This window comes from Bombus affinis, chromosome 6, assembly GCF_024516045.1.
Source record: "Bombus affinis isolate iyBomAffi1 chromosome 6, iyBomAffi1.2, whole genome shotgun sequence".
Lineage (NCBI taxonomy): Eukaryota > Metazoa > Arthropoda > Insecta > Hymenoptera > Apidae > Bombus > Bombus affinis.
Window position 1 is genome coordinate 450,920 of NC_066349.1, and position 12,868 is coordinate 463,787.

General features: G+C 27.9%; 1 protein-coding gene across 15 annotated transcripts in view; it reads right to left on the minus strand.

The window, feature by feature from the left end:
- The window catches only part of LOC126917842 (negative elongation factor D), a 48,373-nt gene that overhangs the window by 21,232 nt on the left and 14,273 nt on the right, over positions 1-12,868 (minus strand). For 7 of the 15 annotated variants that reach the window (XR_007711093.1, XR_007711094.1, XR_007711092.1 and 4 more), the window contains exons 1-5: positions 12,808-12,868; positions 10,081-10,261; positions 6,137-6,356; positions 5,946-6,053; positions 1,473-1,622 (exon numbers count right to left, since the gene is read on the minus strand). Coding sequence is in view for 12 of the 15 variants with exons in the window: in XM_050725185.1 (XP_050581142.1) it covers positions 1,473-1,622; positions 5,946-6,053; positions 6,137-6,356; positions 10,081-10,261; positions 12,808-12,853 (705 nt within the window). In the remaining 3 variants the exon portion in view is untranslated. The other 8 variants (XM_050725180.1, XM_050725188.1, XM_050725177.1 and 5 more) reach the window with 8 other exon arrangements.

The following is a 12,868-nucleotide window of genomic DNA, read 5'->3' on the forward strand; positions in this document are numbered from 1 at the left end:
CATTTTGAATTGGATTCTTGATTTCATGTCAGAATGGCGAAGATCAGAATTCCGAGGATGACGATTGAGGAGTTTAAGATGATTGAGAGAAGTGTTTTATTATTTATACAAAGTTGAGACACCCGCATCAGGTAACACGCGGCTTATCATACCGCACGGCGATTTCAATGGTCTGACATGAGTTTTTCAAATATATTTCCGGATATAATCTACTGTTACACGAAGTTTTAGCCTAAATAAAATTAGAAAATTGCAATTATCGTTCGGACAGACTTTAATGAGTTGCCAGGAAAGATTTGCTGTACTAATGGACTTCCAGAGTTGAACTTTCATTAATGTAGTATCGTGGACAAAAGGCCTAAGATATCTGCCGAACCATAAACAATGCCGCGAGAGCCGCGGCATCGTCGGGTACATCAATGTGTCGTCGGTCTTCTTTTTAAGTGGATAGTTTCGTGGAAAGGGCCTGCGTGACCCTGGCCACGGGCGTTTCGGAACACGTGTCTCGAACGACGGGAAAAGACAAAGAGATGTTAAAGGCAGTGTTAGTTGAGAAGCCGGAGAGGCGGATGCAAAAGGTGTGCAGAGTGTGAGTTGAGAAGCGAGAGCGAGCGAGTGTAGAAGCCGGAGAGTGTGAATCGGGAAGTCGAAAGCCGAATATGAAAATAAGACGTACGACAGCATTGTAATCATTTCGTTGCTTCGAATATTATTAATTAAATCAAAACATCATTACGTGTCCTTTCCTCTAAAACCCATTGAGATACTACATTAATGAGTTGATTTTTTTATATATTTTATTTTTCCATTTCCTAACACAACAAGTTTCAGTTTCTATATTTTCAGCAAAATACCACTTTCAAGTTATACCACTTGAATAAGTTTAACAGTGTACAGTCTCATCCCATGTCCATGTCCACCCAGCCAGGCATAGATTTTATTTATTTCTGCTATCAAAGCTATTGGCTTACAGATTTTATGTTATTGCCCGCATAAAAATGACATTACTCTGGAAGAATAATATATTGTGAGAGAATAGTAAATAAATAGTTGATTGGAAGTCATTTACATTTTCTTGCAATTACCAAATCTCGATTCCAATGAAATAAGTTAGAATAAATTGAATGTGAAAATGCAGCATTATTTATGAACACTTTGGAAACTAGATTTAAATTGGAATCCAATTTTATAAATATAAGTTACACTAAAAAATGAATCACTCTATATAGAATGCTTTTGGTATAGAATTTGGAAAATAAATACATTCAAAAACTATATCCAAAAAAATATAAGTGCCTTCACATAACAAATTCCTTTTTTCATATTATATTGCCCTTGAATTCCTATAAAAGACATTGCTTTATGCTTAAAAGACTTTCTAAAAATCTTATTCTGCATGTGTATGAAATATAATATACACATATTAAACTTTAAATTGATTCAGAATATAAATCATAAATAATAATACGTACTGCACATTCTTGTATACTTGACTGCCAATCTTCTGTATTTTGCAAAAATCCAGCAATTGCAGTTTTTAAAACTCGTGAAAATACTTCAATTTGTTGGGCAGCTGTTGAAATGCTCGTAATTTCACCTTGAAATCCAGCATCAGATATAAGCTGTAAGAAATGTAGAAAAGATACAAAAATTCAATAAAATTTTTACAGTACATATTAAATATTTGTAAAATATTCCATATATAATTATGCAAAAATTATATTATTGCAAACAAATTACTTGTTTAATATAATAAAAGTTGAAATATGTCGGTTGAAGATACATATATGTACAAAATTTGTGTACAAATTTCAATCTGCTAGTTATCTTTTAACTAGAAATTTCTATGATCGTGAAATTAATAATCAATAAAGACGAACAAATCTCAGATATACTGAGTTGATTTCTTCCAAATATAAATACATATAAGCCACTTATTATAAAAATAGGGTAAGTTCATTTTCTTTATTAATGAGATATTTAAGGTTTCGTAGTTCATACAATTAAGAAATACAAGTACACCCTAGAAAGGTTTCACCATGTTATATATACTTTTAACACAGGTAAATTTACTACGCAACGTAATATAATAACGTTATAAGAATACATTACGAAAAAAGGTGTTTTTATAAATCTGAAATAGAGTTGCCTCATTTTCATAATTAATGAATTATAAAAATCGTGAACAATAAAATTTCTTTTTAATTTAAATTTTTATATAATTATTATTTAATTATAATTTATTACAACATTTATTACAGAACAAAATAATATCTTTTATTTTAGAGTGTTATGTGCAAGTACATTAAAATATTCATGATATACAGGAGGTATGTAAGACAATAAAGCAAGTTAATTCAATACTTTAAAGTTTGAGGCCTTCCTTCGATGGATGGTAGTAAATTCTCAGTAAAATTGCCGGTTAACAATGTGTTATAAACCTCATCCAACATATGAATTTCCAGTCAGTTTGTCTCCTCCTTATCAATATTCTTTACTCTTTTAGAATTGCATTTTTTAAAGTTTTCGTCGGAAGAATTCCCCGTGTTTCATTTTGTATAAACAAAATTTCGTTTCTTCCTAATATTCTATCGTGATTTTGTAATAATCTCGAGAAATGTACAAAGCATTTGATTTTCATGACGCCATTTCCATAATTCTAAAATCTGCGTTATTTGGTAGATAAGAATGCCCAGAAAATAGAAATGTTTAATTAATTATCGATATTTTAATAGCAGTTTTGGGACATTGTATAGAAAATGGGGTTGTTCCACTTTCATATGTAGTAAATGATTTTGCATCTACCAAAATTTGCAAATTACCAACCAAATGTACACTGATCAAAACATTAGATATTTAAATATGGATGGTAAATTTATTGTAAAGTAAAATTTCATATTTAACCATTTGAGTCCTAAGCTGCGCGATCGCTTTGTTTAGATTTTGTGTCGAAAAGTCCCAATATATTTGAGCGCTACAGACGACTGAAGGTATTTTGTATTTCATTGTTATCTTCTCAATAATTTTTATTGAACAAAACTTAAAATATTTATAAACTAATAGTACGTATATATAATAATATAGACGTATTTAAAGTAGACGTTATTAAAGTAACAAATATGACGAGCGCTATTGCACCGCCTGTTCCTCTTCGCAATCAATTAAGAGAAGCGCTATCGCGCTGTTCGGGGATTTTTCGACCCTGTTTTTTCAAAGACCCCTGGGACTCAAACGGTTAATAAAAGCTACGACAATATGAAATCCACCTTTTTTCAAAAGTGAACTTGCCCAACTTTCACAACGAATGGCTCATATTTTATTTTCAAGAGAAATGAGACTATTAATTAAAAAAACAGGTATTCACGAAAAAAGAAATTATTATATCCAAAATTTTAGAAATCTGAGTGACGAATTACATTTTTCTTGGATAAAGCCCAACTAGTATTATGTTTTATAATACTAATACACTTATGTATTAATTAATCAAGTTAGTAAAATATCTTATATATAGAAGAATATCTTTCTGTGTTGATGCTTATTGACTTACTTTTTTCTTTTAACTTTACTTCTTATTGTGCAAAATTATATTATTTTTATTATATTGGTTATTTTCTCAATGGTTCTTGGGGAAAATTTTCTCCCCTGAATTTGAATCGATTGAACTGCTACTTATAAGTCTACAAGGTTGTCTTGAAATACAAGGTGATAATTTTTAGCATTCTACAAAAATAAAGAAATAACAAATGACAGAACACAAAACTCGTCATGTCAAAGTCAAAGTTAGTCAAATGTCAGCTAAAGACAAGTATGATATAGATATATTTATATGAACTTTTTTCATTGTTTCTAAATGTACAATTAATTCTATAAAAAAGTACAATAAATGTACAATTAATTCTATAAAAAAGAAATTTTGTCTGCAGGCAAATATTTATAAATAGAGGAAGTTAAAAATAAATAAAAAATTCATTTTCCATGCAACGTCCTTTTTCCTTATTACACATTGTTTATCAGCTTTTACTTCACTAATGTACAAAAATTGTGCAATTTCCCGACTTTTTCAAGAAATTAACGAAATTTTTTAAAAATAGTCCTTTGGAGATGAAAATACAAAATAAACATTATTTTTAGTCTTTACTGATGAAAAATGATTAAAACGTTTTCTAATTTTTAAAACTGAAAGAATATTTATGCAACAGTTTCAAGCATTCTGTCAGGTCTCGCGCTCCGCAGGAGCTGTAAAGCGATACGCTGTAACTCGCAAATAGCGCGAGTCACAACTCTAGGCGAATGAAATTAAAAACGGACAACTTAAAGGAAACAACAAACACTACGCATATAAATACTTTAATATCGCAATAAATTAATAAACAAATACACAAAATTATTATTGTAGTATCATCGATGAGGGGCCTGGGTCGTGTGAATTATAAACGAGCGTTTGCTGAGCATGTATGTAGTGAGGCTAGGACAAAAGACAAGGGGTTACTAGGGGACAAAGAACGAATTAATAACAATATGAGTTGAGATGTCAGAGAGCGCGGATTGCGTTGTATCGGCATTAGCAAAGGTAACCACATGTTTAGCGGAGTATGACCTATCATCAGCAGAAACTAATACTGCAAAAAGAATGCTGTAGCAACGACTTCTAAAAAGGGGAAACTTCAATAATAATTCCACGAAAACCATATTAGCTGAAACCTTAATACTTCTTGAAAAATACCGGTAGAAACGAAGAATGCAACGTCCGCAGAAATAATCACGTACCAAAACTCCGTGCTATCATGGAATAACCTGTCACGTGACAATTAGCCATGATAATCTTAGTATAAATAAGGGTAACACTTAAAAACAAGAATTCAGTCAGTAAAAGGAGAGTCAGTTAATCAGTTCGGTTAGTCAGTTAGAAAGCTCAGTCAGTTAAAATAGAGTTCAGTTCAGTTATTGAGTTCAGTCATTCAGAAATTTTATCAAGAGTCGGTTAAAAATTTATCGCGAGTTAATATCAAGTTCGGAAGAATAGTAATCTTTGCGAAGCCTAGAATTATTCTAATCCAGTCTTTGATTAAACAGTCAAGAAGTAAAACCGACCATCTTATTAGTCATCAACGATTTATACAGTCAGTCTTCCAACAGTACCATTGATAAGCTAGTTAACGCTACCCATAAGGTTATAGTAACGAATTAGAACATCAAGGATACAATAGTTTGGAAACTCAAAATAGTGCTGCGCTCTAGAAGAGTATGACAAGCGAATGAGAGTCGAATTAATCGAAATAGTTAATAACTATTTCTAGTGGCAACAACTACCATTTTGATTTAAATATAACTCGAAAAATCTAACTGTTACGAACACCGAAGATCAAGACCAGATCGTAACACAATCTTTCATTTATTTTTTCAAAAACCGTGCGTTATACGGAAAAAAAGGAGTATAATATAAAAAGTGCATTTTGGCTATGTTCATAACTTTCGTCTGATACAATTTTTATATAATCGATAATTTAGAAAATAATCGAATAAAACTGATTTTATAAACACTTAAATAATTATTTTAATGTTTAAGGACCCAGGGGCATGCTTTTCCGTTATTCAATCGAGTTCGAATTCTGCGCAAATTATTTCTTTAATATTCAACATCTTAAAAAAAACTTTATTTTCATAGATTTATTTGTTATAAGCACAAAAATTGGTAAATTCTGAGGTACATTTAAAAATGTTTGTAATTGTCATTTTTCTATGTATTTTAATTTATAGAGTTAGTTAGCATGACTTCTAAATGATTCAAATAATACACTAGAAATAATGCAAAAGAATTTAATTCAAAGAGCACGCCTCTTATATGTATAAAGTTATTACTACTATTATATTTATCTATATATGTAATAACAATACTTCCGACAATTCCTATTTGAATAAATGCAATATTTTAATAAAAATTTTACCTTTATAGTGAAGTTTAACATCAAGCAATCAGGATATTCTTCTGCAAGTCTGTAAATAAGTGACCGCCAAGTAGGATGTTGTATCATTTCCGTTAACCAAGCAGGAGTCTGATACACAAAATATTGAACTTTAAGTATTAACTAAGATTTAATATTTAATTCAAAAATCAATGAAGGATTAAAAAACTTACTTCACCCTCCTCTGTAAAGATTTTATCTGCTTTTTTGGGATCAAATGTTTTCAATATCATATCTTTTAAGTTGTTTTCTACCATTGCTTGTACATCTGTAACTTTAACTCCAGCAAGAATAAGCCATTCTGCAAGAAGATTTGCCATTTGAGCACAAGCTGTATAGTTTTTAGATAACAATTCTATCACTTGTTCTGGGTTTCCACCAGCTTGAAAATATCTATAAAGTGGGGAAAATAATGATATAATTTTAAATATATATATATATTTAAATTTCACAAACAGTGTACCAGTGCATAATTAAATACACATATTGAAATTAACATCATCTACAGTGGCTACAAAAAGCACATATCTTTACTTTCTAATAAAGCATTCCTTTATCAAATTCTAGATTTATAATCACATGAAAACATTACTATATAATTAATATTACTATACTATAGTACTATTATGTGATATGAAATTTAATATACTGGGACCTAATTAATTAATATATAAATGTTATAATAAATATAATGGCTTCCAAATACTTTTTGTAATCATTCCATATAATATTCTAAATAGTTGTTTAAAATAAATAAAAAGCAAAAAAGATTAAGTTATATATACTTTATTAAGACACTGTAGGAAAATCAAAGAATGTTTACTTGTATATTTTTGTACCATTAAATGAAAATTTCATCATATATGTAACATTATTTAATTTTTTATAAAATTATGAACCCATTATTTACCTATATCTACAGGTAATAACAATGTTATGTTAATAAAATTCATTAGATAAAACTAATGAATGCACTAAGAGGAATATCATCAATATTTAGTTTCCATTTCATCATTAAATATACATAATGAATTTTTGTGTAATAATTATAAATTCTATAATAGAGAATTTTATTTCAGTATTTTCATGATTGTTTAATGTGAAAACATGAAATGATTATTATGAGATTTGCTAAAAAATATAGAAATGTGCAGACTCTCCCTGTTTCTCAGGGTTTTGGGACGGATCAGTAGAAGTTCGGGCGGGATCTCTATATCCATATCACTCGGGCTTCCGAATGTTTCGGGATCCTAAAACTCGATTTGGGTATCAACTATAGAAGTATGTATCAGCATGAACAGACAGTCTAACTTCGTGTCAGCTCGACTAAAATTGTACGAATTGACTTAAGGCTTGGGAGCCCAAGATCCAGCTATTAAGAGGAGATAAAGTAATTACAAAATAGTGCAATAACTTCACAAAACAAAATATGTATAAAACTAAAATAAAAAAACCATAAGCAAATAAAAACACACTATTCGCTACAAACCCTGTACAAAGAAATCAAATATCCTACAATCTCAAATTTGCAAAATTATTATTAAAATAAAAATAATTTTCTTCCAAAATTTTAAATATAAATTTTGAATATGAATATTTATTCATGTAAAGCTTATTATCATTGTTTCTTTTTATATCTTTATCTCCTCTTAATATTTCCTAATAGTTGGATCTCGGGCTTCTGAGCCTTGCCGATCCCATTCGACTTGTCGAATTGACACGAAATTAAACTGCCCGCTTTTAATTATTTAGCATGCTGATATATTGCTGATACTCGAATCGAATTTCGGAACCTCGAGTAATACAAGTATATCAAGATCCCGCCCGAATTTTTTCTAATTCGTCTCGAATCTCGGAATCCCAAAACTCGAAATGATCTGCACACTCCCACTGCCCACTCATGCTGGTACCCGAATTGAATTTCGAGAACCCGAGCGATACGGGTGTACGGAAGCCTAAAACATTATAATTTTTCATAAACGTTTGATTTAATATGCAGAGTATAATAAAACATTTTAGCTTTTTGGCGATTTTAATATTAATTATTTTTCATGAAAGAAACTGTGTACTTTTATTATTCTCAACCTGTTATGCATTTCAAAACACATTCAGAAACATAAATAAAGAATGTTTGAACAATTCTTCATTAAATATTTTTGTATTTATGTTCGCTATATTGTAGTAATATATATTTCTGCCTCTCTTAGCTTTGACAACTTTTGCATTTTATATTATAAATAACTAGTATGAGTTTACTCTTATAATAATGTGAATTCCAATATGCATGTAACCCTGATAAAAGGGTTAATTATTAAAATTAATTATAAAAATTTTAAACATATTATTTATTTGTTTGTTTGGTAACTGGAATACCTAAGTATCCATATAAAACACATAATAGCTGGATGCTTTATGAAATGAGAATAGAAATGAGTTTCTAATCTAAATCATTTATTCGCTAATTAAATTACAATAAATATATATATATGTATTCAGAAAACAATTTTTGTGGTCAAATTGTGGTCATACTTGTGAAGAATAATGACTAAAAAAATTAAGTTTCTGTATTGAAACATATACACTTACTGACAGAAGTAAAGAAACATAATTATCATTTAAAAATTAGTATATATTTTTTATCTTAAGATACATTAGTTAAAATTAAAAATACCATAAACAGATAACAGTCCATAATGAACATACAATAAGTTTTAGTGTTAAATACCTAAAATAAACAATGAAATTTGGAGATGATAACATGATGGGACTGTAATGATCCTGATCTGCTAATACAAATAAAGGGAACTATGGACAGATTTGTGTACTGCAATATTTTATAAACATATATGTTGCCATGTGCAAATGTGAAAATGTCAATAAAGTGATCATTACAACGCAATAATGAACCAAAAACATTCCTCTAAATTGATTATATAACATTTCTTCTGGAATAAAATGCTAATATAATTAAGTCCAAGTCAATCTCCTAATTTAAACCCAATTAAACATTACATACGGAATTAATTTAATATCAACTAGAAAATCAACTTTTTGCAAATAAAAGGGGATTGATGCAAAACGTTACAAAAATATAGTGTGAAATATCGACTGCCTGTTGTGTACAATTGACAATGCCATGCAGATGACATGCAGTCATTGAATCTAATAGTTATCTAACATCTTATTAGATTATTTTTCCTTTAGTTTTTGTTAAAAGCAGTTATATGTATATCAAACAAAGTATGTTTCTTAACTTTTGTCATGAAGTTTTATTTTGCTCACCTGATCCAATATTAATTGTAGGTCTCATACGAATATATAAAAAAAAAATATTTTAACTTCATGTGTGGACTATTATCTCTTTATAGTATTTTTAATTTTATCCAATGTACCTCAGGAGATAAAAAATATACAGTAATTTCCAAGCGATCATAATATTTCTTAACTTTTGTTAGTAAGTGTATGTATGCAAGAGGAAGTGACAATTCACTCTAATACTATACTATATTCTAACTTCATACAAACTTCTGGCATAAATTGTTTATAATTGCATTTAGTGAATTACAGAAAAAGAAGGTTAAAAATTATGGTAAAATTATGGTAAAAGGTTAAAATTATGGTAAATTATTGTCCCTATATTTATCTTCTATTTATAGTTCATATAGGTTTGAGTTAGGTGTTGTTTTATCCAACTGACATGGGTCAGTCAGTAACCAACACCAACGCATACTCTGTTGCAGATGTACAATTATAGGCACGATTTGATGTGTGTGGTATTAACACTATAGATTGTTTCTTGGGAATATCTTGGAAGTTAAGAGAGTCCGACATTTTCGTGAAAGGAAAAGTTGTTCCAAATGTTGGATTTTACAACATATTCGAAAATCAGTGAAATCACTGTTAAAACTAAACTTCTAAATAATTACCTAATATCTTATATAATATAATGTATAATATCTAAATCATTTTGTTTACCAATATAAGAATTAAATATCTCTGGCTTATAATTCAGCAATATGTTTCAAATTCTGAAGCAAACTGCGTAGATACATTCAATATACTATATCTATAATGAGTAAAATTAATGTGATTTGCACTATTTAATAAATCACTATACCTTTTAAGTTGTGCAAAGATACCAGGCTCCATGATGTAATCTGGTGTTTTAAATTTATCCAAGCATTCATTTAATATCTCTTGAGGATTATCAAAACTATCTTCTCCTAAGCAATCTTCACTTCTTGTCATTTCTTCTGTCCAAGCTCCACGATCCTCATCATAATCCGACTCCATTATTTCTAAAAATAATACATAATATTTAATAAAATGGTTTTTCTTCTACATATTGATTAGTAATATAAGTTTTTAAAATTTTTGCTTTGTTATGAATTAATATCTCTGTTGCAACAAACAGCTATTAAAAAAAGAAAAAATGGAAGAACTAAAAGTTTCATTACTACTTTCAAACAGTAAAATTATATAAACTAAATGTTGGAAATAAATATGTCTCGAGTAATTGAAATAATTTTATTTTTTCTTCAAATTGGAAAACTATTGCTTATATATCATATCATCTGAGAGTAACTATTAAGGTAAATTTAATGATATACAAGACATGAGATTAAAACAATTAACTTCATATGATTTTTTATGTCATCATATGTGTTTAATATATCTTTTGTTTTATTTTGACAATCATAATTACCCTCTATTTAAAAAAATTGGAACTATTATGATTGGAAATACTATAATTGAAACTAAATTATTATGAAATATATGTACCACAATTTACAAAATTAATTTGTTATATTTTTTACATGGTAATCATGTATAAAAAGCAAATATAAATATTCAATTTCAAACTTTTGCGACTTATTCTGAACAGATTGGTAACAAAAATAATGCACACTTGCAACTTTACAAAAATTCTCACTCTTTCAGTATTCAGTATTATTCAGTAATATACAGACAACAATAAACAATAACTCAAAAGATTTTTTCTCTTGTCATCTTCATAGTATAATATAACAGTATAATGTAATTTTTGTTGGTCTTTGAATGTCTACTAAAAATATACAGCTTAGAAACTAAAAATACGCAGTATCTGAATCTTTTTGTGACCATCTGTATATATTTTGTAAAAATTAACCTAAGATTTATTTTGATATTTATATATTGTTATCAATTTTATAAAGTATTAATGTCTAGTTATTTAAAATAGATTAAAAATCTCTTTCTCTCTCTCTCTCTCTCTCTCTCTCTCTCTCTCTCTCAATTATATATTTTCATGAAAATTATTGGTACAAGTTTTGTTTATATAATTCTTTTTTCACGAAATCTAAACATTTATTGTAAATAAGATAGTACAACCATGCAATAATATTTAAAAATAAAATCTCAGCAGTATATTAATTAGCAACATTAGTCCGAATGAAAGATGTACATATTTTATATATGTAGTATTCCTTTACTAAATATGTAGGTATCTTAACCTATATATTAATATGTACTCTTTGTATATACATAGAAATTTTAAAGCTAAAGATAGGTTAACTATTCAACATATTTATTTTAGTTAATACTTCCATAAAAACTATGAAATATTTTATTCTTTTTAATGAAGATTACTTACTTTTAATTTGTTATGATAGATTTAACGCACAAATATTTGTAAGTATTTTATAAATACGTAATACAAATATAGACAAATAATATAGATAAACATGTAATATATTGAGCTAAAGACTCATACTAAATGTTTCTTTCTAATATAATGTTTTAAAAAACAAATTGTTTTTTTATACTTCATGTAACAATGAAAAGTTTTCATAATAGAAAATTCTCATGTACTGATATACTTAAAGTTTGCAAATACATCATACTACTACCTATATACTTTGTAGTTAATACCATGATCATATATATGATTGTCGTTGATTCTACCAAGGAAGAAATACAAACCACATATGTATTGGGAAACTAAGTGGAAGCGTGGCTTAGATTTCAGTCCTCTATTGATATGATGACAAACTACTAACGGTAGATTTTTCAGTCTTTTTGTTCATTTATTTAAATTTTAAATTATACACATACATGTATCAATAACATAAAAGCTGAATCATCCTCCGTTTTTCTCGTATGAAGTACATGATTGCATACTTGATTGTAATATAATGTGCACACATATGTATCTACGTGTATTATATATATATATTATCAGAGAGAAAATTTCTTCTTTGATATACATATACACATTTTACATAGATAGAAAATAAAATATATATAGTATGAGCATAAGAACATGTAAATAAAATACTGCTCAATTAAAGAATGTACACAACGCAATTATACATTAAGGATCGTTTCGGTACTCAATTTATTACTAGTCATTATAATTATATGACTATATGAAATGTATAATAGTAATTGTCGAAGGTTGGATTTACTTTGTATAGAATTTTATATTATGGTAACAAATAATTCTTTTTACACAAGAAACATAATTGATTCTAATTCAATTAAATTTTAATCAAATTTTATCAATTCATATACCTTTTAGAAAAGTAGTTTTACAAACTATATAAAAATTTAATAGAATTGAAAGTAAGTTATTCTAATAAATATAGCATTAAATTAAAACATTTTGAAAACATATGGTTTACGATATATGTAGTTAGTTATTAGATCGATGATCGTGTGTATACACTCGTGACTAGACTAATATATTTATTGATTTTACTTTATTAAAAATATATAAATAATACCTTTTTTTGCTTAATAATAAAGTAAATAAGTTTAGATCATTTTTTAGTTCACTTGTGTGTTGTATGTTAAAAGAACGTACCTAATTCGAAATAATGTGAACCAACCCTTAATGAAAACACATACATATGTACTTTAGTCTG